General features: G+C 53.4%; 1 protein-coding gene and 1 long non-coding RNA gene across 2 annotated transcripts in view; one reads left to right on the top strand and one right to left on the bottom strand.

The window, feature by feature from the left end:
• Positions 1–274: 274 nt before the first annotated feature.
• LOC111553348 lies at positions 275–4,837 on the bottom strand. Its single transcript, XR_002734915.3, has 5 exons — positions 4,428–4,837; positions 3,854–3,949; positions 3,340–3,461; positions 1,239–1,309; positions 275–1,081 (listed from the first exon to the last, which is right to left on the bottom strand). It is a non-coding gene; the product is annotated as an uncharacterized LOC111553348 (long non-coding RNA).
• An 18,329-nt stretch (positions 4,838–23,166) lies between these two features.
• Positions 23,167–27,271, top strand: part of RHPN1 (rhophilin Rho GTPase binding protein 1) — a 12,806-nt gene continuing 8,701 nt past the window's right edge. Inside the window, exon 1 of the mRNA XM_023228145.2 lies at positions 23,167–23,330. Within this exon, the coding sequence (XP_023083913.1) occupies positions 23,271–23,330 (60 nt within the window). The 5' untranslated portion in view covers positions 23,167–23,270. The remainder of the gene's footprint in view (positions 23,331–27,271) is intronic.

Raw genomic sequence — 27,271 nt, forward strand, 5'->3', positions numbered from 1 at the left:
ACTTCAGACAATTAAATTTAACAAAGTTTAACTGAGCAAAGAATCATCTGAGAATTGGGCAGTTCCCAGAACCAGAACGGGTCCAGAGTGAGTCCAGGGCTGCTGTGTGGTCAGACCACACTTATGGACAGAAAAATAAAAAGTGACAAAAAATGAAAAAGACAAAAAAAAAAAAAGAGAGAGAAGAAAAAAAGGAAAGTGACGCACAGGAAACAGCCACGCAATTTTGTGAAGTTGCAGCAACACTGAACGCTTGGCATATTTCACCATAAAAGTCTCCATTTCTGCCTTCATTTGAACAGATTCAGCAACCTGGGAGACGTGGCCTGAGCACCGCCTGCCTAGTCATGATTACATTCCCAGCTCACGGCCAGGATGGCAGGAGAGCGCCGGAGCGGCACGTGGCAGACACAACCGGGGACAGCCCAGCTCCTCAGCAGAGGGCAGGTACTGGAAATCAGCAAACACAATCTGACACGACACAGAGCAAACACCACATTAAACGGCTTCTGCGTTCCAAGGCCAGGTGCTTAGTTCATCTATGGAAATCTTATTTAAAACGACACAATTAGCTCAAACTGACTCATCCTACCTTAGATTCTACTCGCTGTGAATGGATGCACACAGCCTGCCATCAAGCCATGGATGTACATTTCTCAAAAGCAAAACCTAACCATTTTTCCATCAGGCTTTTTTCTTTGTTCTGCTGGACACAGAAAGCTATTTACATGATTATCGGACACAAGAAAGCAGCAGAGAAGAGAGCAGAGGCAGAGAAAGGTGAGTGAGGACTGCAGGCTTAATGCTTTTCAATCTTTCTTCGGTTCTAATCTTTGAAAAAGATGTGGTCACACTGATTGTTACCACAGTAACAATCTGACAAGATCATTTATCTAAAACAAAAACAAACAAACAGGAAGGGCCCCTGGCACATGAGGGAGATGCCAGACCCCCTTGTTACACGTGGGCCCCGACACGAATGTGCAAGAGCCAGATTTCTGTACCTGTCAGAGGCGGCTCGCGTTACCAACCCGCTCCGCAGTCCTGTGGATTCCTAACTCCGCTCAAGCGGAAACAAAGACTGGAAAAAGAACAGGAGGCAGGTCCCAATTCCACTGCAAAGGCCAGGCTCCCAGGATGAAAGCTGATCTCACCCCATGCCCTCGCTCCCCCCATCCCCTCGCTCCCCCATTTCACCTCACTCTACAAAGAAAAGGGATAAAGAGAACAAATCTCACCCCACAATAAGATTGTCCCGCCCTGGATTTTCTTTTGAAATGGAGAATTTATTTTCTTCTCTCAAGCACTGCTATAAGTCACAAGAGAACAGGGTTACACTGAGGACATTTCCATGTCATAATAAACAGAGCTTCTGTGAAAACACTAGGATGAACCCCACCACGGCATCCTGCACTATGGGAGGCCGAGGCGGGTGGATCACAAGGTCAGGAGTTCAAGACCAGCCTGGCCAACATAGTGAAACCCCATCTCTACTAAAAATACTGAAACTAGCCGGTCATGGTGGCATGCACCTGTAGTCCCAGATACTCGGGAGGCTGAGGCAGGAGAATAGATTGAACCCAGGAGGCTGAAGTTGTGGTGAGCTGAGATTGTGCCACTGAACTCCAGCCTGGGCAACACAGTGAGACTCCATCTCAAAAAAGGCCGGGCGTGGTGGCTCATGCCTGTAATCCCAGCACTTTGGGAGGCCAAGGAGGGTGGATCACGAGGTCAGGAGATCGACACCATCCTGGCTAACATGGTGAAACCCTGTCTCTACTACAAAAATAGAAAAAATTAGCTGGGCGTGGTGGCAGGCGCCTATAGTCCCAGTTACTCAGGAGACTGAGGCAGAAGAATGGTGTGAACTGGGGAGGCGGAGCTTGCAGCGAGCTAAGATCATGCCATTGCACTCCAGCCTGGGCAACAGAGCGAGACTCCATCTCAAAAAAAAAAAAAAAAAAAAAAAAACTTCATGAGGCTGAGTGCAGTGGCTTACACTTGTAATCCCAGCACTTTAGGAGGATAAGGCAGGAGGATCTCTCGAGCCTAGGAGTTTTAGACTAGCATGGGCAACATAGGGAGATAGGGAGATCCCATCTCTACAAAAATTAAAAAAGAGAATAAGCCAGCGTGATGGTGCACACCAGTAGTCCAACTACTCAGGACGCTGAGGTGGGAGGATCACTTGGGCCCAAGAGGTTGAGGCTGCAGTGAGCTATGATCACCACTGCACTCCAGCCTGGGCAATAAAGTGAAACCTTGTCTCAAAAAAAAAAAAGTTCATGAGTAAAAACAAAAATTAAGAATATAACATTTGAACATATTGAAGACTGTGAGTTTAAAAATGAAACAGTAGGCCGGGCGCAGTGGCTCACGCCTGTAATCCCGGCACTTTGGGAGGCCAAGACAGGCGGATCACGAGGTCAAGAGATCGAGACCATCCTGGCTAACACGGTGAAACCCCGTCTCTACTAAAAAATACAAAAAACTAGCTGGGCGAGGTGGCGGTGCCTGTAGTCCCAGCTACTCGGGAGGCTGAGGCAGGAGAATGGTGTAAACCCGGGAGGCGGAGTTGCAGTGAGCTGAGATCCGGCCACTGCACTCCAGCCCGGGCGACAGAGCGAGACTCCGTCTCAAAAAAATAAATAAATAATAAAAAAATAAAAATAAAAATGAAACAGTAAGGCCAGGTGTGGTGATTCATACCTGTAATCCCAGCACTTTGGGAGGCTGAGGCAGGGACTGCTTGGGGCAAGGAATTCAAGATCAGCCAGAGCAACATAGTGAGGCCTTGTTTCTTCAAAAATAAAAATAAAAATGTAAGGCCAAGCGCAGTGGTTCACACCTGTAATCCCAGCACTTTAGCAGGCTGAGGCGGGCAGATCACCTGAGGTCAGGAGTTCTAGACCAGCCCGGCCAACGTGGTGAAATCCCATATCTACTAAAAATACAAAATTAGCCAAGTGTGGTGGCGCATGACTGTAGTCCTGGCTACTCAGGAGGCTGAGGCAGGAGAATCGCTAGAAACCGGGAGGCAGAGGATGCAGTTAGCCAAGATTGCACCATTGCACTCCAGCCTGGGTGACAGGAGAAAAAAACCGTCTCTTTTAAAAAAAATAAAAAAAAATTAGCTGGGCATGGTAGCACCTGCCTGTGGTCTCAGCTACTGGAGAAGCTAAGGCGGAGGATCACTTGAGCCCAAGGGTTTGAGGTTATAGTAAACTATGATCACCACTGCACTCCCACCTGGGAGACACAGCAAGACTCTACCTCTAAAAAAATTAATAATATAAATCAACAAAAATGAAACATTAGCAGTAAATAAAAGGTTCGAACCTGGTCTTCACCCCATCTTCCCTGATTTTTCTGCTTTGGCTTCTTCACTTGGAGCTTCTTTGCGTTTCCCAGCTTTATCTGCCCAGTACTCTCTCTCTTCCTTTAATCAAAGAAGTATGCTCCTGTAACTCCAAAGAAGAAACGGCACCACCAATGCCAAAATGATGTTTTTGACAAGAAGAAACACAAACTTCACAGAAAAACAGTGACACCACGCCCCTCCCATTCCTCCCCTGTTCTGTCCTGGGCTGTGGTTCAGACACCACCTACAGCCCAGAGAGCTCCTCCCACCCCATTCTCTACTGGTGTAGTGATGAGGTTCGACCCCAATGTTACAAAGCCGGGCAAGCAGGTGAAGCACCCCCCGCAACAAAATCCAACATCACAAACATGCCAAGGCCACTGCTTTCCAAAAGTATTGCTACTTCCTGAGAACAGCTTTATTGGCAACTGCTTCAAATTGGGACCCTGACCGTCTCCCACCGCCTCTCTAACTGCACCTGAGTGTCCTCACCTGCAAGAAAACACACACATCCCCGGAGCCCTGGGGAGAGCAGCAGGATGGTTCCACAGAGGTGAGCCTGGACCCAGGACACTGCTGCACCTGTGGCTGGAGTGACACCGAAAACACAGCAGCAGCCGAGAGGGCAGGAGAGGTGACCGGCCACGAGCCTCTGTTGGCTCCAACCACCAATGGATGGTACTTAATCCTGACCCCATTACTATGCAACCAGGCTCTCTAGAAAGTTTCCATTAGCTGATCCTGAGCATCTTCCTGGGTGTAATATGCCATCCTGTTCACGTTTTTTAAATCACTACTAAGTAAAGGTGTTTTTTTTTTTTTTTTTAGAGACAGGGTCTCACTATGTTGCCCAGGCTGGTCTCAAACCCTGAGCTCAAACGATCCTCCTGCCTCAGGCTCCCAAAGTGCTGGGATTACAGGTGTGAGCCACCGCACTGGCCCTTAAGTAGACTATTTTGAATGCTGCATAGAGACTCCCCTGAAAATAGCCAGTTCGTGGGTTTTAGTTGGGAACCTATGGCTTTAAATGCGTCAGACCAAAAGAAAAAGAAAAACAGCCGCAAACCTGAGGTGTTACAAGGTGGCCGCCAGCAAAGTGATCCAGGAGACGGGAGGCAGTTCACCGCGCCAGAAGAGAAGGGCAGGGAAAAGGCCAGCTCCATGAGGAAAGGCCCTGGGGCAAAGCGCATCCAAAGTCGTCACTCCGGGGCAGAAGGCAGAGCGGGATCCCATCAGCGACGGCTGTTTCCAAACCCTCTTCCTAGGCAGCCAGAGCAGTGCCTCTGGTCAGGTGCAGGGCCCAAGCTGAAAATCAGGAGCCAAGGGAGCGATGTAGGGGTGGGGCAGCGAGGGAAGAGGACGCCGAGGGGGAGGGGCTGTGGAGGGGGAGGGGTAACGAAGGGGGAAGAGGACAAGGGGGCCTGGAGGGGGACACCAAAGGAGGGCCCACGGAGGTGGAGGAAACACTGAGGGGTGAAGCACACGGAGGGGGGACACGGAGGAGGGGCGCGTGGAGGAGGAGGAGGGGACACGTTGGTGGCGTAGTGCGCGGAAGGGAGGTACACGGAGGAGTCACGGAGCGGGAGGGATACGGGGGGTCGTCACCAAGAGCGCGACCTGGGTCACCCACAGGAAGAGGGCCACTGAGGGCACCTCCCGACCCCTCCCTCCCGGCGGCCCCGCGCCCTCAGGCCGAGTCCCACCTCCGCCGCAGCGCTTCCGGGACCCATGCGAAGCCACTGCACCACTGCTCCACCCGACCTGCTTCCCGGGTCTGCGCGGAGATGCCAGCAAAGCCCCCGAGCCCGCGCATGCGCAGCGGACGCCACGTGCCGGGCCTTGACGCCGCGGCCGCCGCCGGGAAGGGGGCGGGCTGCGCAGGCGCGGGAGAGGCCCACGCGGTGGCCACGCGAGGCACAGCGAGATCCCATCTGGTGACTGGGCTCAGTTGGGCCCCTGGGCTCGCCCGCCGCGCTCCGCGGGCCACGGTGCTGACGGTCACTCAGGAGGTGGGTGGGAGGGCGTTCCTGGGCCGCCCGTGCTGTTGGCTTCCACGAGGTGGTGGAGCCTCGCCAGTCCCTGCAGCGCTTTTGCGATTCTGAAGATAAAGAGGATCGTATTTTGAGAAAGGCGCACGGAGCAAGGAGCTCAAGGAGCAAGGCCTGAGGTGCAGGCTGTCACTGGGTCGCATCTGCTTAGCAGCCTGCACATTGCTAGCGAGAGTCTCCAGTCAGCCTGAACATAGTGCTTGGGAGGAGGAGGGCCGCCAGGCCACACCCATGGGGTGCAGGAGGCGCCACGTCGGAGTCCCTGGGTCTGGGGTGACGTGAGATCCCAGAGACTGAGTCTGGAAAACTGAGCATATGTGGCTACAGTAGCAGAATGTGGCTACTGTGGCCACACCAGGCCAAGGGGGAGCTGTGTGGACAAGGGCACGGCGAGTGGCCACAGGTGGCCAGCCTGGAGTACGGCTCCCTCCAAAGCAGGCCCTTCCTGCATGTATTTTATCCGGGAGGTGGACTCAGGAAGCACGGGTAAGGGAGTAGGGAAGTACACGTGTTGAGGAGCACGTGAGAGTGGGGCCCCTGGACTAGTCCTCCTGGAGGCCTCTGGGAGAGCACAGGACACAGTTCCAAGTGGGTTTGCTCTGGTTTCCAGGGGCCATCCTCCCCGCCCCCACCTCTGCCAACTGCACTTCCAGCAGACCCCGGGCACAGGCCAGCAACCCTAGGCACTGAGAAAAGCCCTCAGGCAGGAAGTTGCAGGTGCAGGGGGCGGGGGCGGGGACATTGAGGTGCATGGGAAAGGCAGGGTGCTGAGAGCGTCAGCCGCACTGCATGTGTGTGCGTGTTGGGGCTGGGGAAGGGCCGGCGCGTGTGGACACGATGGTGTGGGCACCAGGGGCACCACCCCCACATGATCCCCTGTACGTTGCGGAGAGATGATGGCACCAGTGGGCACACTGCTCGCAGGGCAGGAGGAAACAGGGCTTGGTCAGGCCAGAGACAGTCGGCGCCTAAACCACAGGCCTGCAGAGGTTGAGGGGAAGTGTCTGATAATTAGTAGGGTGTGGAAATGAGAATAAATTGAGTATGGTGCCCAGGGCTTCCAGTTTGGGTGGTCGGGTGAGTGGCGCTGTCTTCTGGCCCTAAAGCCCTGTCACGGGAAGGCGAACTGCCTGGAAAACGTACACTTGGGGAAGACAGAGGAGGTTATTACAAACACTCCTTCACTTTACAACTTGGCTATTTTATGATAAGTTTTAGTGCATTTGTTTGAGGTTATTAAAGATGCCATTTTACTGCCTTCTTAACAAATGGACTTAGGCAGATAACTGTTTTCCTGTTGTGGTGAGTAATGGCCAGGCGAGGCAGCCTTCTGTGGAGCAGGCACTGCAGAACCTTTGCATGCAGATGGCATCTCCTCTACAATGGTGTCAGGGTTGCTAGAGCCACACAGACACTGAACTCATTTTACTCAGGAACGCCACAGAAACGATAGCCAAAGAAGGACACCATGAAGGCAACATAGATCACATGCTTTTTAAAAAGCCCATCGTCAGCGTAAGTGACAACACCATTACCACTCAGTCACCGAGATTAAAAATTAGTCACACGTGGAAAATAGAAACAGGTTTTCAGGGAGAAGAAGGCTTTGTTTCCACTGAATAATGCCCCCTCTTTTGCTTGGTAAATAGATGATCCTTATTTCCTGATGATCTACATTTTCGAGGGCAGCTCTGCCTAGGTGGTCTCAGATTTGGGGTTAAAGCCTTGGCATCCGTTGACTGTCTGGGTAGGGCTCAAAAACTATAAATTGTATCCGAAAACGTCTGACAACAAGGTATTCAGTAATGACATCAGAGATTCCATCCAGACTGAATCTAGATTAGGTCACAAATGATTAACAGTCCTTGTAATTAAGAACTTTTATCTTGGCCGGGTGTAGTGGCTCTTGCCTGTAACCCCAGCACTTTGGGAGGCGGAGGCAGGCGGATCACTAGAGGCCAGGAGTTTGAGACCAGCCTGGGCAACATGGTGAAACCCTGTCTCTACTAAAAATACAAAAATGAGCTAGGTGTGGTGGTGGGTGCCTGTGATCCCAGCTACTCAGGAGGCTGAAGCAGGAGAATCTCTTGAGCCCAAGAGGTGGAGGTTGCTGTGAGCCAAACTCACAACACTGCACTCCAGTCTGGCCGACAGAACAAGACTCTGTCTCCCCCCCTTTTTTTTTTTTTTTTTTTTCTTTTATTGAGGCGGAGTCTCGTTCTGTCGCCAGGCTGGAGGGCAGTGGCGCGATCTCGGCTCACTGCAATCTCTGCCTTCTGGGTTCAAGCTATTCCCCTGCCTCAGCCTCCCAAGTAGCTGAGACTACAGGTACACACCACCACACCCAGCTAATTTTTTGTATTTCAGTAGAGACACAGTTTCACCATGCTGGCCGGGATGGTCTCGATCTCCTGACCTCATGATCTGCCACCTCAGCCTCCCAAAGTGCTGGGATTACAGGCGTGAGCCACCGTTCCCGGCCGCAAGACTCTGTCTCAAAATAAAATAAAATATTTTAAAAAAAGAACTTTCTTCTTGTGTGCATCAAAATACTTCAGCGAGACACAGTCCTCATCCGAGCCACCATGGGGTTGGCTGTTGCCCCCCTCCTTCCCTTTAAGCCCTGGTCCAGCCCAGCCTTCGGTCTTCTGAGCCTCCATGTACCTTGACTGGGCCCCGGCCCCTGTCCTCAGCCCATCCTATCCGCTTCCCCTCCCTGGCCACTCTGGGCAGAGGCCTTGCTTTCTGTGTCACTGGCACCTGGGGACAATTCACAGAGGTACCCCACACTCCCAACACGGTGTCTGTCCCGCCTGTGCCCCCCACCCACCAAACCTCTGCTCCCCTCCATCTTCTCCCCGTTACTGTGGTTGAACTCTTCACGCCCCCTGTTAAAGGCCAGCCACCTGTCAGCCCTCCCCTGACCCTGCAAACAGTACTGCACCTGTCCTCAGAATTCAGGTGTGCCCACTCCCTATGTCCGTCTCTGCTCCTCTGGCTCACTTTGATCCCCGTTAAAGCATTCTCATTCTCTGGCTGGGCACAGTGGCTCATGCCTGTAATCTCAACACTTCGACGAGGCAGGTGGATCACTTGAGCCCAGGAGTTCGAGACCAGCCTGGGCAACATGGGGAGACCCTGTCCTACAAAAAATACGAAAATGAGCCAGGCATGGTGGCACACACCTGTAATCCCAGCTGCTTGGGAGGCTGAGGAAGGAGGATTGTTTGAGCCCAGGAGTTCAAGACTGCAGTGAGCTGTGATCACACCACCGCACTCCAGCCTGGGCAGCAGAGTGACACAGCCTGTCTCAAAAAGAAAAGGTCTCACTCTCAAAGCCCCCTGAGACCACTTCCAACAGGGTCTCCACCAGCCTCCTCCACTCTTGGCAGCCTGGTCTTGCTGTCAATGGCACAGGATGGCACATGTGTTGGTCACGGCTTCCCTTGGAACTGGCTCCTCCCTGGGCTCCTGGGGGCCACCTGGCCCTGTTTCTGCTGCCCTCCTCCTCGGGCCCACTATCGTGAACTATCCTGGCACTCCATCCCCAGCAGCTGTATAGCAAAGACGTCTACAGCGTGGACCTTGGCCTCCAGCCTGGCCCCTGAGCTCGAGACTCGGCAGCCTTCAGGACATCTCCCCTGAGCTGTGTGACAGAAGCTCCAGCCCAGCATCCCAAACCCAAGGCTCTGCCTGCCGAAACCTCCTCCTCCCAAACCGTCCCCATCTGTTGGTCACACCAGCCATCTCTGAGCTGCCAAGGCCAAAATCGTGCCTGAGTCCTCCACACCTCTTCCTCCCACTGCGACGTGGAACCCACCAGCAACCCTCACACACGTTCCAGTTTCACTGCTTTATGGCAGTAGGCTCTGCACCAGGCTGGACCACAGAAGGCCATGGGTGGCTTCAGTTGTATAAAACATGCCACAGGTGCATCCAGCTGCCGGGATCAGTGCCAGTAAGTGCCCACTGCAGAGACCCAGTGCATTGTGCCCAGGCCACCCTCACTAAGGTGCTGTCCTAAGGATGAAACTGGCAACCAGAATAAAGCCCACACCAGGCCACTCTGCCACATTCAGAGGACAATCATGTGTTCCCCTTCCCCATATCTTTTTCCTTTTATTTGCCAGAAAAGTGCAGTTCCCCAGAAGCCAGCAGGCCAACCATGGCCATCTCCCTCCCTCCCCAAGCGCACACAGGCCCTCAGCGCCCCGGAGGGACGTGAACACACACAGCCCGGGAAGGTGCCAGGGCAGGCTGGGCGCTCCTTAATTACGGAGGCTCCACCACCAGGGCCTGGCAGGGCACCCGGAAGATGAGGACTTTAAAGAGCTTTCTCTGTCCCCACGTGGCTCCTCCTACCATGCTCCCGGCAAGCTAGTGTTCTCAGTGGCTCTTTTTTTTTTTTTTTTTTTTTTTTAACAACTCTTATTTTCAAATAAGAATAAATATGTGTGTCTGTTCTCTGGGACTTTAGGCAGCCCCGAGCTGACCCTGTGACTGGGGAGGGATTGATGGCTCCGTCTCACCGGGAAGCCAGGTGCATCTTTTACTAAAGGTGGTTTCTGAATGATGAATGACTTTCTCACGAACACAAAATTGTTGATTGTAGTTACAAACAATTCATTTTCACGTCCTGTTGATTCTGCCCCAGCCGTCCCTCGTGACGCCTCCACGGATGATGCATCGGTGGCTATTACCACCATTGATGAAGGCTTCCTGGTCGCCCCGCGGTACCTGTTACTCCATTCATCACAGACGAGCAGCAGGAGAGCCTGTTCTCTTACGGCCTTGCAATTATTTATCCTAGAATTTGTGTGGGTTTGTGCACCTTCTAAATACAGGTGCAAACCCAGACTCCAAGATCTTAATAGGCTGCAACAGTGGCCAAAATACACGGCCAGTTAAATTCTTTGGGTTTAGCCAATCCTCCAAAGCCTACCTCTTCTGCTCCACATTCTAAGAAAATACTGACGTGCATAAACAGTGTCAGCAATCTCAACTAATTAAGGTTCCAACCACAGGGAAAGTTGAAGTAAGTACCAGCAATCTGCATCAAATCATCAACTTTTAGGACTGACCTAGAAGACCCCAAGCCTGAATGCCCCAGCACCCACTGGGCAAGGGGCAGCCAGTCCCCAACATGACCTAATCCAGGCCAAGCAGGAAATTTCCAGAATCAGCTGCTTTTTCCAGATTTCTCTCTCTAGACTCCCTCCTCCTGGCTGGCTCTCTGGTTCAGTGGTGGCATTTCCCTGAGCTTGACCGGGCTCTGCAGATGGGCTGGCATACATGGAAGAAGCTTGTGCTGTGAGGAGTCCTGGCTTCCAGCTCACAGCCATTGTGCCTTGGATGAGTCAGTCAGTCTCTCCAGACCTTGGGGTCTTCACCCAGGACATGTGGAGGCTCAGAAAGGAACCCAGGTTCCTGCCCATCTAGAAAATCCGCATGTTCCTGGTTGCAGCAAGAGCCTGCCAGGCTCACACTTGCAAAGTACTGGTCCATATAAAAGCACAAAGCAGGCTGGGCACAGCAGCTCACACCTGTAATCCTAGCGCTTTGGGAGGCCAAGGTGGGCCGATTGCTTGAGCCCAGAGTTTGAGTCCAGCCTGGGCAACATAGCAAGACCCCATCTCTACAAAAAATACAAAAACTAGCTGGATGTGGTGGCGCATGCAAGCGGTTCCTGCTACTTGGGAGACTGAGATGGGAGGATTGCCTAAGCCTGGGAGGCTGAGGCTGCAGTGAAGTGAGCCGTGATCACACCACTACACTCCAGCCTGGGGGACAGAGGGGGACCCCGTCTCAAAAAAAAAAAAAAAAAAAAAAAAAGGCCGGTCACAGTGGCTTACACCTATAATCCCAACACTTTGGGAGGCTAAGGCAGGCAGATCACTGGAGCTCAGAAGTTCAAGACCAGCCTGGACAACAGGGTGAAACCCTGTCTCAATTTTTCTTTTTTATAAATTAAAAAAGAAAAAACAAGCATAAAGCAGCCCTGTCAGCAATTATCATCTCATCTGCAAAAGGTCCCTGTGCTCACTGCTGTGCCCCTCCCGCCGCTGTCCATTTCCCTGCCTATTACACCAAGATTCTCCTCTGCTTTCTCCCCCTCCCACCCTCTCATTTCTCCCCCTAAATTTTTTAACTTCAGAAGTGCACAATACACATGTAACAAACCCACACATGTACCTCCAAATCTAGATTAATTTTAAAAAACGAAAAGGAAACTCTAAATCTTTTTAAGTGCAGTGACACATTCTTGCTGTGCCAAGTCCAGTAATACAGAAGCATGCAAAGAAAAAGGCAGCACCACCCCCCCAACACACACACACACACACACACACACACACACACACACACACTGAACTGAGGAAGCCAGAAATGGTGGAACAGCAGGATGGAACTGACACGCTCAGCCTGGGCTCCTGCAAACACACACAGATGTGAGTTTGCTTCTGTGTCTTTCCTTTTTTAGAAAATACCAACATGGAATTTTGTCCACACACATTTTTCTGCAATTTGTTTTATTCAATATAGCGGGGTTTTTTTGTTTTGTTTTGTTTTGTTTGTTTGTTGTGGAGACAGAGTCTGGCTCTGTCACCCAGGCTGGAGTGCAGTGGCACAATCTCAGCTCACCGCAACCTCCACCTCCCAGGCCCAAGAAATTCTTCCACCTCAGCCTCCTGAGTAGCTGGGACTACAGGCGCCAGCCACCATGCCCAGCTAATTTTGTATGTTTTTGTAAAGACAGGGTTTTACCATGTTGCCTGGGCTAGTCTCAAACTCCTGAGCTCAAGTGATCCACCTGCCTTGGTCTTCCAAAGTGCCAGGATTACTGGCATGAGCCACTGCACCCAACCAGCACATATGTCTTTTATATATAATAACTGCGTATATCCACAGCATGGAAATGCCAGTATATATTTGTCCCTGCCTCTGTTAAAGAGCACTGGGGTTATATTCAGGTTTTTATTTTGTTTGCTATGAATTCTGACATTTTTATGTTAGAAGGCTTAATTTCAAAAAGTGGGGCCACTGAAGCAAAGAGCATACATATTTTAAATTTTAATAGCTTCTTCCTGGTTTCCTAAAAGGCTTGATCTCTTCACACCATCCGAGCAGGTCTTGGAAATGCCTGCTTTTATTCATCCTTATCAGCACTGCATGTTATCAATCTTTCAAATTTTTGACAATCTAATGACTTAAAACGGGTATCTCATGGTTACTTGGTTTGCCTTTCTCTGAATACCGATGCAAGAGAATATGGGTCCATGGGCACTGGCAACTTGCATCTTCCTTTTTTTTTCTTAGAGATGGGATCTTGCTTTGTCACCCAGGCTGGAGTGCAGTAGCACAATTGTAGTTCTCTGCTGCCTCAAACTCCTGGACTCAAGGGATCCTCTCACCTCAGCCTTTTGAGTAGCTGGAATTTATTGGTGTACGCCATTACATCCAACTAAGTTCTTTTATCTTTTTAGAGACGGGGATCTTGCTATGTTGCCCAGGCTGGTCTCAAGTGATCCTCCCACCTTGGCCTTGATCAACAAGACTGAGCTTAAAATGTACATATCTTATGTAATGTCTTTTTAGATAGCCTGTAGCTTTGTCACATTTGTGAAAGAAAATGTCTCAATTTCTATTTCTGTTTTTTTTTTTGTTTGTTTGTTTGTTTGTTTCGTTTGAGATGGAGTCTCGCTTGTTGCCCAGGTTGGAGTGCAGTGGTGCGGTCTCAGTTCACTGCAAGCTCCGCCTCCCAGGTTCACACCATTCTCCTGCCTCAGCCTCCCGAGCAGCTGGGACTACAGGCACCCACCACCACGTCCGGCTAATTTTTTGTATTTTTATAGAGACAAGGTTTCACCATGTTAGCCAGGATGGTCTCGATCTCCTGACCTCGTGATCCACCCGCCTCAGCCTCCCAAAGTGCTGGGATTACAGGTGTGAGCCACCATGCCCGGCCTTTTGGTTTTTTTTGTTTTGTTTTGTTTTGTTTAAAGCAAGTGATCTTTATATAGGGTCTTAGTCTGCTTGGGCTGCCATAATAAAATACCACAGATTGAGTGGCTTAAACAACAGAAATAAATTTTATCAGAGTTCTGGAGGCTGAGAAGTTCAAGATCAAGGTGCCAGACAATGCAGTTCCCGGTGAGGGCCCCCACTGGCTTGCAGACATGTCCTCCTGTGGTGGTCGGGGAGAAAGTGATCTGTCACTTTGCTGTGGTCACCATCATCTTCTTCTTCCTCCTCCTTCCTCTTCTGCTCCCTCCCTTCTTTTTCACCCTCCCTCTTTCTTCCTCTACGGCATCAACACATGAATTTAGGGGAGAAGAAAGGAAGGTTGGATGACTCTGCATCAAGTCATCCAGCCTTTAGGGTTGAACCAAAAGACCCCAAACCCAAACTCTTCCTTCTTCTTCTTTCTTCTTTGCTCCTTCTCCTGCTCCTTCTCCTTCCTCTTTGACAGAGGCTTGCTTTGTTGTCCAGGCTGGAGTGCAGTGGTACAATCACAGCTCACTGCAGCCTCAAACTCCTGGGCTGAAGTGATCCTCCCGCCTCAGCCTCCCAAGTAGCTAGGACTACAGGCATGCACCACCACACCTGGCTAATTTTTAAAATATTTTTTTAGAGATGGGGTCTCACTGTGTTGCCCAGGCTGGTCTTGAACTCTTGGCCTCAAGTTGTCCTCCTACCTTGGCCTCCTAAAGCACTGGGATGACAGGCATGAGTGCTGCACCTGCCAGTTGTTTCTTCCCTTGAGGGCACTAACCTTCCTGTAGCTGAGCCCCACCCTCATGTCCACATCGAGGGCCCTAATGCCTCCCAAAGGCCCCATCTCCGGGTAGCATCACATTGCGGGTGAAGACTTCAACATACAAATTTAGGGGACACAGACGTTCAGTCTGGAACACGCAGTTAGCTTAAAACCAGCTACCTTACTGAATTCTTTTTTTTTTTTTTTTTTTTTTTTTTTTGAGATGGAGTCTCACTCTATGGCCCAGGCTAGAGTGCAGTGGCAAGATCTCAGCTCACTGGAACCTCCGCCACCTGAGTTCAAGTGACTCTCCTGCCTCAGCCTCCCGAGTAGCTGGGATTACAGGTGCGTGCCACCACGCCCGGCTAATTTTTGTATTTTTAGTAGAGACAGGGTCTCACCATGTTGGCCAGGCTGGTCTTGAATGCCTGACCTCAGGTGATCCACCCGCCTCGGCCTCCCAAAGTGCTGGGATTACAGGTGTGAGTCACCGCATCTGGCCAGCCAAGTTTTTAAATTAGTTCTAATAGTTTTTTGGTTGAATTTCTTGGGATTTCAGATTACACAATCATGTCACCTGAATATAAAAATAATGTTGCTTCCTTTCTTCCAATCCTTGGTTTTCTGTGTTATTTCTTTAATCAGGAGCTACAAAACCCTTCTGAAGAATACAGGTGGCAGCAGTCATCCATATCTCACTCTAGATCTCAATGACAATGATTTTAAGATTTTACCATGTGGGCCGGGCGCGGTGGCTCAAGCCTGTAATCCCAGCACTTTGGGAGGCCGAGACGGGCGGATCACGAGGTCAGAAGATCGAGACCATCCTGGCTAACACGGTGAAACCCCGTCTCTACTAAAAAATACAAAAAACTAGCCGGGTGAGTTGGCGGGCGCCTGTAGTCCCAGCTACTCAGGAGGCTGAGGCAGGAGAATGGCGTAAACCCGGGAGGCGGAGCTTGCAGTGAGCTGAGATCCGGCCACTGCACTCCAGCCTGGGCAACAGAGCAAGACTCTGCCTCAAAAAAAAAAAAAAAGATTTGACCATGTAGTTAGTATTTATGTGTGCTTAATCCTTTGTCTTTAGGAGGAGTTTTTAAAATTAGGAAGTGTTGAATTTATCAAATGTTTTGGGGCCACATGAATATCAGTGCACGATTTTTCTTTTTTTAATAGACGGATGAGATCTCCTTGCTGAACAATTTCCTGATGTGGGAACTATTTGGTCAGGCTGGGTCTTTGCTTTAACACACTGCTGGATTTTATTTGGTAATATTTTATCAAAATTTTAATGTATATTGTGTCCGGGTGATTTTGGCTTCAAATATCAGAAAACCCAACTCAAAGTGACTTAAGTGGGAAGGAGATCTGTTATCGCAGCAAGCGAGGAGGAAGAGGAGCAAGTCCGGGGTGGTGGTGGGGGCCGGCGGGGCGGGGTGCTGCCGGGTGCTTTCCTCTCTGCCGCCTTCAGGGTGTCTGCGGCTTCCCCCACTGTCACAAGCTGCCTGCATGGTTCTTGGTGTCACACTCAGCCCCAGGAGTGCCTGGGGAGGAAGACATGGCCTCCCCTCTGTGAACCCTCCGAAGGCAGAGAAACTTCTCCCTGAAGCCCCTCGAAGACCCCTGCCTGCCCCACCTGCCACCTGTGTCACCAGCCCATGGGTGTAGATTGGTCACTGTCAGGGGAGCAGGACCAACACGACCGCAGGAGCTGCCTGTGTCCTGCTCGCCTTGGAGCAGAACGGTGACGGTGCAGGTGCGCCCGCCATTGCGGGACATTTTGCAAACCCAGGCTCCGACACGTGAGGGCGCCCACGTGGCTCTAACACCCTCTGGCCAGGCATCCCTGTCTATACCTTCTAGGACCAGGATTAGCCAGCCTCCCCTGGAGCATGTGGCTTCACTGAGGAGACGACCACATGAGCCAAAGGGGACTCTGTAAGGACAGAGAGGTGAGGTGGATGGGCTGGGCCACCAACGTGGTCTGCAACATCTGTTCATGGAGAAAATTGGGCCGGGTTCAGTGGCTCACGCCTGTAATCCCAACACTTTGGGAGGCTGTGCAGGGCGGATCACCTGAGGTCAGGAGTTTGAGACCAGCCTGGCCAACATGGTGAAACCACGTCTCTACTAAATATACAAAAATTAACCAGGTGTGGTGGACCATACCTGTAATCCCAGCTACTAGAGAGGCAGAGGCATGAGAATCGCTTGAACCCGGGAGGCAGAGGTTGCAGTGAGCCAAGACTGCGCCATTGCACTCTAGTCTGGGCAACAAGAGCAAAACTTTGTCAAAAAAAAAAACTCTTTTTTTCTTTTGAGACAGGATCTCTCTCGGTCACCCAGGGTGGAGTGCAGTGGCACAATTATAGCTCATTGCAGCCTTGATCTCCCAGCCTCAAGTGATCCTTCTGCCTCAGCCTCCCAAGGAGCTGGGACCACAAGCACACACTATCACACTCAGCTAATTTTTTTCTTATTATTAGAAGAGACGGGATTGCATTGGGATTACAGGCATGAGGCACTGCATCCAGTCATCAAATCATTTTCTATACCCTGTCTTTATTAGATTTTGGCACATTCTAGCTTCTAAGATGCATGGGAGACCGGGTGTGGTGGTTCACACCTGTAATCCCATCACTTTGGGAGGCTGAGGTGGGAAGACCCCTTGAGCCCAGGAGTTTAAGACCAGACTGGGCAACATGGCAAAACTTCGTCTCTACTAAAAATAAAAAACTTAGCAGGGCGCAGTGACTCACACCTGTAATCCCAGCACTTTGGGAGGCCAAGGAAGGGGGTAGATCACCTGAGGTCAGAAGTTTGAGACCAGCCTGGCCAAAACGGTGACACCATCTCTACTTTTTTTTTTTTTTTTTTTCTCGCTCTGTCGCCCAGGCTGGAGTGCAGTGGCCGGATCTCAGCTCACTGCAAGCTCCGCCTCCCGGGTTCACGCCATTCTCTTGCCTCAGCCTCCCAAGTAGCTGGGACTACAGGCGCCCGCCACCTCGCCCGGCTAGTTTTTTTTTTTTTTGTACTTTTTAGTAGAGACGGGGCTTCACCGTGTTAGGCAGAATGGTCTCGATCTCCTGACCTTGTGATCCTCCCGCCTCGGCCTCCCAAAGTGCTGGGATTACAGGCTTGAGCCACCGCGCCCGGCCCCATCTCTACTAAAAATACAAAAATTAGCCGGGCATGGTGGCGGGCACCTGTAATCCCAGCTACTCAGGAGGCTGAGGTGGGAGAATTGCTTGAACTTGGCAGGCAGAGGTTGCAGTGAGCCGAGATTGCGCCACTGCATTCCAGCTTGGGCAACAGAGCGAGACTCCGTCTAAAAAAAAAAAAAATTAGCCAGGCATGGTAGTGTGCACCTGTAGTTCCAGCTGTTTGGTGGGAGAACTGCTTGAGCCCAGGAGGCAGAGGTTGCAGTGAGCTATGACGGTGCCACTGCACTTCAGCCTGGGCAACGGAGAGAGATTCTGTCTTTAAAAAAAAAAAAAAGAAGCCGGGCACGGTGGCTCACACCTGTACTCCCAGCACTTTGGGAGGCTGAGACGGGCAGATCACGAGGTCAGGAGATCAAGACCATCCTGTCTAACACAGTGAAACCCCATCTCTACTAAAAAGACGAAAAAATTAAGCCGGGCGCGGTGGCTCAAGCCTGTAATCCCAGCACTTTGGGAGGCCGAGACAGGCGGATCACGAGGTCAGGAGATCGAGACCATTCTGGCTAACACAGTGAAACCCCGCCTCTAGTAAAAAATACAAAAAAACTAGCTGGGCGAGGTAGCGGGCGCCTGTAGTCCCAGCTACTCAGGAGGCTGAGGCAGGAGAATGGCGTAAACCAGGGAGGCGGAGCTTGCAGTGAGCCGAGATCACGCCACTGCACTCCAGCCTGGGCGACAGAGCGAGACTCCATCTCAAAATAAAGAAATAAGTAAGTAAGTAAATAAATACATAAATACATACATACATAAATAAATTAGCTGGGCGTGGTGGTGGGCACCTGTAGTCCCAGCTACTCTGGAGGCTGAGGCAGGAGAATGGCGTGAACCCAAGAGGTGGAGCTTGCAGTGAGCCGAGATCATGCCACTGCACTCCAGCCTGGGTGACAGAGCAAGACTCCATCTCAAAAAATACAGGAAAATTTCCATCCCTTTACGAGTTGGAGTAGCATCTCGAGCCTAGGGCCCTTCAACAGTTCATTCTACTGTTATTGGTCTACTTATGTTTTCTCCCTTTTCTCAGGTCAACTTTGATCATTTATGTTTTGTTAGAAAATCATCCATTTTCTTTAGATCAAGTTAGTTTTCATAATGCTCTCTTAAAGCCTGTCACATCGTTCCTGTAGCTTAGTTATTCCTCCCAAGGTGCACTGGAGCTTTCCCCCATGGCCCAGCCACTACTCATGGCCAACCCCAGTCTGCTCTTGTTCTCTACCTAATCAACAAAACCTTGACTGTGTATGGGACAGCAACGTGCCCAGTTGGAGTGGCACCCCCTGGCTTAGCTGTGTGTCCACATTCTGGGGGATTTCTGGGACGTCTTGCTTCTCCGATTAACTTTTCTCTTTTCTTTCCTTTCTGACACACAGAAAGGAGCCCACAGGAGGAGCGGCCTCACCTCCGCTGAGAGGCTGAAGGCACACGCTGGGGAGACACACGTGGCAGGAGCCTGGTGTGGCCCCTGTGGCTGCGACCAGCCTCTAGGGAAAAAAACAACTCTCAGAGGTGAACCCTAGCAGACACAATCTCTTTATTCCATCCCAGGGATTTATCAACTTTGTTTTTCCCAAACCATTAGCTTTTTTGCTTTGTGAGTGATAACAATGTTTAATCTTTGGTCATTTACTCCTCCTACTTTCTTCTTTTTTTTTTTTTTTTAATTTTTGAGACAGAGCCTTGCTCTGTCACTCAGGCTGGGGTGCAGTGGCGCGATCTCGGCTCACTGCAAGCTCCGCCTCCCGGGTTCACGCCATTCTCCTGCCTCTGCCTCCAGAGTAGCTGGGACTACAGGTGCCCGCCACCATATCCGGCTAATTTTTTGTATTCTTAGTAGAGATGGGGTTTCACCATGTTAGCCAGGATGATCTCGATCTCCTGATGTCATGATCCGCCAGCCTCGGCCTCCCCAAGTGCTGGGATTACAGGCGTGAGCCACCGCGCCCGGCCAACTCCTTCTACTTTCTTCTGATTTGGTTAATTTTTGTGTGTATATATACAGTAAAATCACTTAAGGTTACAGCATTTCCTTTGGTTATATTCTATAAATTTTATTTAATTTACTTTCTAGTTACATTTTAGGTAATATGCAACTTTTGTTTTTTGAGACAGGGTCTCGCTCATGTCCCAGGCTGAGGTGCAGTGGCATGATCACAGTTCACAGCAGCCTCCAACTCCTGACCTCAAACAACCCTCCTGCCTCGGCCTCCCAAAGTGCTGGGATTCCAGATATGGGGCAAGGGGCATGGAGCTCCATGCCCTCCCTGGGTCTACCACCCTTCAGGAGCATCCACACGCTGAGCTCTCCAGAAGCCCTGAACTCTGTCCTTTTGGGGTTTTGTGGAGGGTTAGCCTGACAACTGTTTATTAACATAAATGAACAAAAAGTGCGTTATCTAAACCCAGCAAGGCCTGTATTTTCAGACTTTCTTGGCCTCTTTGTGTAGCATTCTTTCCTCCCATGTACGAGGCAGAACCTTCTATGGAATGAGGGTCTTCTGACCCACAGATGAGGGTCCTGCCTTGGACAGGTGAAAGGAGGACAGACGGTCAGAGAAAGAGATTCTGTTTCCTGAGGTGTAAAGGGCCCAGCATTGTAACACATGACCGTAATGAGGGTTATGGGAGTCAGGAGTCAAGAGCCCTGGACTAAAACCTGTATCTATATAACCTTCATCTCACAGTGCTGTTCACTAGTTCCACCCAAGCTTGCTGGCAGCTGACCAAGTCTCCTGTCAGTGTGCTCAGATAATCAGGGAGTCCCTCCATTTCATCTTCTTGGAGAATAGGCTTCTGACCTGCTGCCCACCAGCCTGGCTGCTCCCCACTCCTGGGAACTTCCTTCACTGCAAAAATTTCCTGCAGCCCACTGCTGGGTAGGATGCCTGGTTCCTGTATCCAGGTCTTATCCGTCCTTGCTTTAATCCAGCAGTGTGCCGGCGCCGGCTGGCACGCCGCCTCTTCCCAACTCTGTCCACTAACTTCACTTCATCAGCGTGAAACCGGCCTTGGTGGGCGTAATTACACCAAGGAAATCAGCAAATGCTGAAATCAGGGCTCCTCCCCACCCGAGAGCTGCTTTAATCCCTCATTTTGTTGGCACTTATCTTCCAGTGGCTTCCTGAGAAAGAGGTTGAATGGGCAAGAAAATCTGTGAATATATTCCACAGCTGAAAATATCCTTATTGTACTCCCCAACCTGATTTTAGCTGAGCATAAAATTCACATTTAGAATATTTTCCTTCAGTGGCCAGGCACGGTGGCTCATGCCTATAATCCCAGCACTTTAGGAGGCTGAGGCAGGCGGATCACTTGAGTTCAGGAGTTCAAGACCAGCCTGGTCAACATGATGAAACCCCGTATCTACTAAAAATACAAAAATTAGCCAGGTGTGGTGGCGCGCACCTGTAATCCCAGCTACTCAGGAGGCAGAAGTATGAGAATTGACTGAACCCCAGAGGTGGAGATTGCAGTGAGCTGAGATTGCGCCACTGCACTCCAGCCTAGGCGACAAGAGCACGACTCCATCTCAATAAATAAATAAATGAATGAATAAATAAATAAATAAAATAATTGAATATTTTCCTTCAGGAAACAGCACCCTGCAAGGAGGGGAAGTCTTCTGACCCTCAAAATTTGAGAGCCGCTCTTAACCTCCCAATGGCCTCTGTCTGCTGAACCAAGAAACCTGCAAAACTGCTGAGTAAACAAATATGTAAGAACTTGATACCATTTCAGTCACACATGCTTGCTGAAGGCCGCTGATACGGTAATGCCTCCTGTACACGTAGCAGACTCTGAAGACTGCTAAGACAGTTTGGGTCTCCGCTGGTACAGGACCTCGGCAGCCTGCAGGGAGACGACTCCCGTGGAAGTCCCCACACAAGTGCACCCCGTGTGAACTGTGGAAGCATCGGCCCATGCTCAGGTCCACGGGTAAGATAGCCAGGAGCCCCTGCCCTTGAGGAAACTTGGGCCACAGAGCTGCTGGTGAAGGGGGCAGGTGAAGGTCTCACGTAGCCTGTGTGATTCAGGCAGAAGTGAGAAGGACAGGTGGGAACCCACCAGGCGGATGACAAGCTGAAGGACTCCCAGGGAGCAGACGCTTCAAGGGCCCCAAAAGGCCAGGAGAAAGAAAGAAAAAAAAAAAAAGGCCGGGTGTGGTGGCTCATCCCTGTAATCCCAGCACCTCTGGGAGGTCAAGGCAGACAAACTGCTGGGCAACGTGGCGAAACCCTGTCTCTACAAAATATACAAAACTTAGCCAGGTGTGGTGGTGCAAGCCTGTAGTCCCAGCTACTCAGGAGGCTGCGGTGGGAGGATCACATGAGCCCAGGAGGTGGAGGCTGCAGTGAGCTGTGATGGTACCACTGCACTCCAGCCTGGGCAACAGAGTGAGACCGTGTCTCAAAAGGCCAGGAGTGGAGGACAGGCCCTGGCCAGGAGGTCTGGCATGGCTGGCAGGGGCCTCATAAGAAGACTGTTGGTGGGAGGAGCCTGCTGCAGATGGCTGCGGCAGACCACGGAGCTTAGCCTTCAGGATTGAGATCTGGGGATGACAGGCTCATGTGTGCTTGTTGCGGGGCGGGGAGCACAGGCACGAGAATGAGCCCAGGACTCAGCTCCCAGGCTCAGCTGGGCCTATGGTGGGGCAGTGAACATGGACAAGGCCTGGGCTTCAGAGGAACTTGATGAACAGGAGCCGTGGTTACCCTCTGTGCCCTGGCCTTCCTTCCCTTCAAAGGGTGTGTTCTGAGCTAAGAAGACCCACATGACATCTGAGCGGGCTCCGAAGTCACCAGACACCTAGGGAAGTATGTAAGGCCCAGAAGGACTCACAGCAGGGTGAGCCCCGCAGGGAGCAGTGCAGGCTCAAGGCTTCCAGTCCTGGGGTTGCAGGCCAGTTCTCCAAGCAGGTGGTCCTGGAGGCAAGCTGGTTCTGAAAGTAGGTTCTGAAAACAGATCAGTCCAGGAAGCAAGCTCTGGAAGTAAAGAGATTCAGAAAGCAGGTTCGTTCTGGAAACAAGTTCTACAAACAGGTAGTTCTGAAAGCAAGTGGGTTCCAGAGGTAGGTGCTAGAAGGAGGTGGGTTCTGTACCGAGGTTCTGGAAGGAGGTTCTGGAAGGAGGCGGATTCTGGAAGGAGGCGGGTTCTGGAGGCCGGTTTTGGAAGCAGGACGCCACCGACAGACGCACTTCGGACTGGGGCCAGGCCTGGAGCCTCCGCTCCGCGGGCAGACAGAAGAAAGCAGGCATTGTCGGAGAACTCACACAAGCACTTGTCCCTAACAAAACCGTTTTTAAAAACCCCATTGTGAACATTTTTGTAACAAGCCTCTTAGAGGGTCCCGTTGCCGGGGTGACGGGACGAAACGGCGCGGCCTGGCAGACTCCTGGAGTCCCCGCAAAGGGAGCCGAGGAGCCGAGCGCGCCGAGGCCAGGTCCGCCCTGACTCTCAGCTTGGGACGTTCCGTAGAGTTTTTCCTCCGTTTCCCGAACTTCTCCCGCAAGCTCGGCGGCCGCTGCGGCGCACGCGCAGTACAACCTGCTAGCCGGCCGCGGGCGTTCAGGCCTCGGTTGCCGGGGGTTACCGTCCCTCTGGCGGGCGGGGCTGGCCGTCCAGAGCCCGCCTTCCTAGAGCTCTGGTTGGCTGACATAGCTGTCCGTCGAAGTGTCATTGCCGCCTATTGGGCAACGGCCTGCTTGGCATGCCGGACCCGTGCCACGCCCAGCCGCGCGGCGGGCCACCCCCACCCAAGAGGGACAGTCCGGGACCGGCGCAGGCACTGAGTAGCCCGCGGCCCGGGTGGTGCGGGAGGCCCTGGCCCGGCTGCGGAGCGCTGCGCGAGAGGCTGACCCCGAAGGACCCCCAGCGCAGGGGGCACGGCGATGATCCTGGAGGAGAGGCCGGACGGCGCGGGCGCCGGCGAAGAGAGTCCGCGGCTGCAGGTGCGCAGCACTGGCGCGGTGGCGGGAGGAGGGGCCGGGAATCCCGGCCCTTTCCTGCCACCACTCGAAGCGCGTTCCGGGCACCTCCCTCCCGCGTCTCACTCGGCCCGGACGCAGGCAGGGAAACTGAGGCCAGAGCCTGCGTCCCTCCTCCTCTGAGCTCGGTGGAGGTGCTTGCAGGCCACTCATGTGAGCCGGGAAATGCGGGGAGCCAAAGTCTGGATCATCCTCACCGCTGAAGTGGGTCGGGGGACGCCCCCCTCGTGGCCTCCTTCTGGGCGGGTGTGGGGCTGGGCTCTGTGAGCGCCCTCCCCACACCCGCCGTCGTGTTCCTTTGCGGCACCTATATAGCCTCCTTCCCTAGCTTGGTCCTCCCTCTGCACCTCTCAGGAACTGCGTGCCCATTGGGTGCACTGGTAGCAGCAGGCAGCGAAGCCTCCTGGGTATGGGAAATCGAGAGAGGTCTTCCCGGCTGGCCTCTCCTCACTTCCCAAACCTCCTCCCCTTCTGAAGTCCCTAACCCGGGGGCGCTGACTGGGCAAGTGGGAGGGATGGGCAGGGCTATGGAGACCTGCTGAGTCTGTGCCCGGAAAGGAGGGGACGTCTGTGGGCCTTGCTCTGCAGTCCAGAGCCTGTGTTCCCTGCGGACCAGCTCGAGGCTGTCCCAGTGTTCCTGCCAGGCCCTGGGTGCCCATGCCCGTCACGGGCTTTCAGCGGGGGGCTGCTCCTGCTCCTCACCCCAGGTGAGCCTTTGATAGCGCCGGGCCCTCCTCCCCTCTGGGACATTGGACTGCGTTGTCCCTGGTTCTACTCAGCTTCCGTGTCTGGGCTCAGGTCTCTTAGAGGAGGAGGCGGTGCTATCAGCTAGGGCTTGGCTTCAGGTCACTGGGCTGCCGATGCTGACCATAGCCCTCAAGGACTCCCTTCCTGCCCAACCTTAGGCGTGCAAGAGGCTGCAGCACCTCCTGGGCACTGGAGGGAGAGAGGCAGCCTTTGCCTGACCCCTGTGAACTCGCTCTGGCAGGGCGGCCATGCCTGCAGGTGGCCTGGAATGGCAAAGTTGTTTTGGGTGGAATGTTTGGGAGGCTGTACAAACAAGATGTTCCAGAGGGCTCCGGAGGTGACGCTTTTCAGGCTGGGGGCTGTGCCCGGGCTCTCTGTCCTGGCCCTCCCTGGGCTGTCACCTTGGAAAGTCGGGGAGAAGCTGTTTCCAGGCTACTGCGTCTCTTGCAGTGTCCAGAAATGACCCCGTAGTCAGGGTACTGGCGAGGGGTCTGTGGGAGGTGGCCGGGGAGCGGAGGCAGGCCCTGTGTCACACACACACCACTCAGGCCATCCTGCCATCTGGAAGGTCTTCCCTGATGCCTGCAGCCAGGCTGGAGTGAGGCCTGTTCCACCCCCATCAGGCTGGCCCCCAAACTGGCCCTAATGCTCAGAGTTCAGTGGCTCAGGGGTCGGTCATTCCTCCACTTAGAGACCGCACCTGGGCTGAGGCCCTGTGGACAGGTCTGGGTGACTTGTATTTGCCCCGGGTGTGATGAGAGTGTGCTTTCCGCGAGCGCTTACCTGGTGCCAGGGCCAGAGCCGCAGCTGGAGTCCTGCCATCGGTGCCTCCCAAGCCCTGAGCCTCAGCCCGTCTGAGGAACAGGGTGAGTAAGTGGCCAAGGCTGCCAAGCTGGGAAGGGGAGAAGCCTGGCACGGCCCAGGGCGGCCACCCCAGCTGCTGTCCCTCCCACAGGGGCTGCAGGGGCTCCCGGGGAGGACCACAGGGAATACAGCCTGGCTGTGTGCAGGTCCTGTGGTTTCCTCGGGAGGTCAAGGGAGGCCAGTGAGAGAAGGGGGATCAGGCTGAGGAGGGAGAGTGTTGGGGCAGTGGCGGGCAGCGTGACTGTGCCCCCCTCGCCTGGTCCCCAGCATACCGAGTGGGTCAGCCTGAGGTTCCCTGGCCTGGCTGGACAGGAGCACCCTCTGGGTGCTGGTTACAAACGGATTCCCAGGCCCCTGCCCAGGTAGATTGGGCTCCAGGAAGAGGGGTGCTCAGGAACCACCAGTGCCTGGGTGCCCCAGGGAGCATCAGAGAGAGTGGGGGTCCCTGGAGTGAGTGGCCAGTCTATGATCCCTCTGGCGTGCATGCTGCTTATAGCCCCGCGTCCCAGGAGACCCCGGTGCGCCAGTGCCCATTGAATTCTGCTCCGTCATCAGTGGGGGGCAGAGATGGTGGGTGGGGCAGGTGCTGCGCGTCCACCCTCCTCGGGCTTCCAGCTCTTGCATTCAGGTGAAACTTCAGTGGGGGCAGAGGAGAGGGATCCCTGAGATGGGTGGGTGTCAGCAGACAGGGTGCCCAGGGCCAGGGCTCTGAGGGGAAGAAGCTGGTTTGCTCCAGGTGGGTGGCCTCTGCCTGGGGACTGCCTGGCCCAGGGCCAGGGGATCCTGGGGGAGGGTGGAGGCCTGGCCCTGCTCTGATGTTTTGCTGTTCCCAGATCTGGGCTGGGATAACTGTCTCCACATTATGCCAGTCCCCAGGTCAGCCCCATTCTGGCCACGGCCACACTGCTTCCTCACGGGTAGAGGAGCCCCCTGTCAGGGTTGGGGGGCTGTTTCTCTGTTCTCCATCCCTCTCCATCGAGGCACGGCCAGGTCCTTCACGTGTGGCTGCCTCTCGGGACCCCCGCAGACCATAGCCTCTCTGTTCTTTCCTAATGCAAGGTGGAAATGGTCACAGCAGGGTGTCAGGGCACCGTGGGGGTGGTGGTGGGGGGCTCCAGGTCACCTACGTCTCCAGAGGATGGGGACGTCGTTGCAGGAGCAGGGGGCTGAACACCTGTGTCCATGCCCCTTTTGCTGGGCACAACCTTCAGCCCAGTGTGGAAAGTGGGACATGGGCCTCCCCCTCCAAGATCTACCCAACCTCAAAGGTCCAGCTCGGGTCTGCTCATCCCCATGTAGGCCAGGAATTCACTTGGCCAGCAGGGAGCACTGTGGGTGGGGAGGCCGAGGAATGGCCCAGGGCCACGGCAGGTGCCTGTGGGGCTCTGAGGGGCCAGGCTCCCCACAGCTTTCCTGGGGCCAGGAGGGGAGCAGGACCGGGCTGGGTGTCTGATGCACAGCCAGAGCCCTTAAAGCCACTGGAGCCTTGCAGTGGAGCCTTTGCAGGGAGGGGGTGTAGCTGCAGTGGGTGGCACAGGGGTCTCCTAGGTACTGGGCAGAGGCCCTCAAGGTGGTAGTGCGGGTGGGAAAGATAGAGATGGGAGGCGGGGGTGGGCAGGCCTCAAGTTCAGGGAGCTTCTCAGATCTGAGGCGCCCGTGCCTCTCCCACCTGTGGGCCTCTCCAGCCTGAGCCCCTGAAGCAGCTCTGGAGGGAATTTCTTTTCTGGAGGAGGCGGGAGTGGGAAACGGGAACAGGATAAGGGTTCCCGAGTGCACATTGGCCCGTCCCCTGCTGGGTGGTGTCCACGGGGACAGGGCTGGGCTGGGGGAGGCCAGGGTCCTGGGCCACCACACCCTCCTCCCAGCCACCATGGCCTCTCTGCTTTGGCCCTTCAGCACCTGTGTCCCTCCCCCCAGCCCCTAAGCACCGGCTCATCTTCAGTTCAGGGACCTCCATCAGGCTCCCTCACCCCAGCACTCAGCAGGAGGCTGCTGGTGTGGGTGTCCAGGGGATGGCACAAGTGTCCAGCAGACGGTGTAGTGTGGGTTCCAGAGGATGGTGTGAGGGTTTTGGGGATAGTGTGGGTTCCAGGGGACAGGACAGGAGTTTGGGGATGGTGTGCGTTCCAGGGGACGGTGCGGGGGTTTTGGAGATGGTGTGGATTCCAGGGGACGGTGTGGGTTCCAGGGGACGGGGCAGAGGTTTTGGAGATGGTGTGGATTCCAGGGGACGGGGCAGGGGTTTTGGGGGATGGTGTGGGTTCCAGGGGATGGTGCAGAGGTTTTGGGGACGG

This window comes from Piliocolobus tephrosceles, chromosome 7 (genome assembly GCF_002776525.5).
Source record: "Piliocolobus tephrosceles isolate RC106 chromosome 7, ASM277652v3, whole genome shotgun sequence".
Lineage (NCBI taxonomy): Eukaryota > Metazoa > Chordata > Mammalia > Primates > Cercopithecidae > Piliocolobus > Piliocolobus tephrosceles.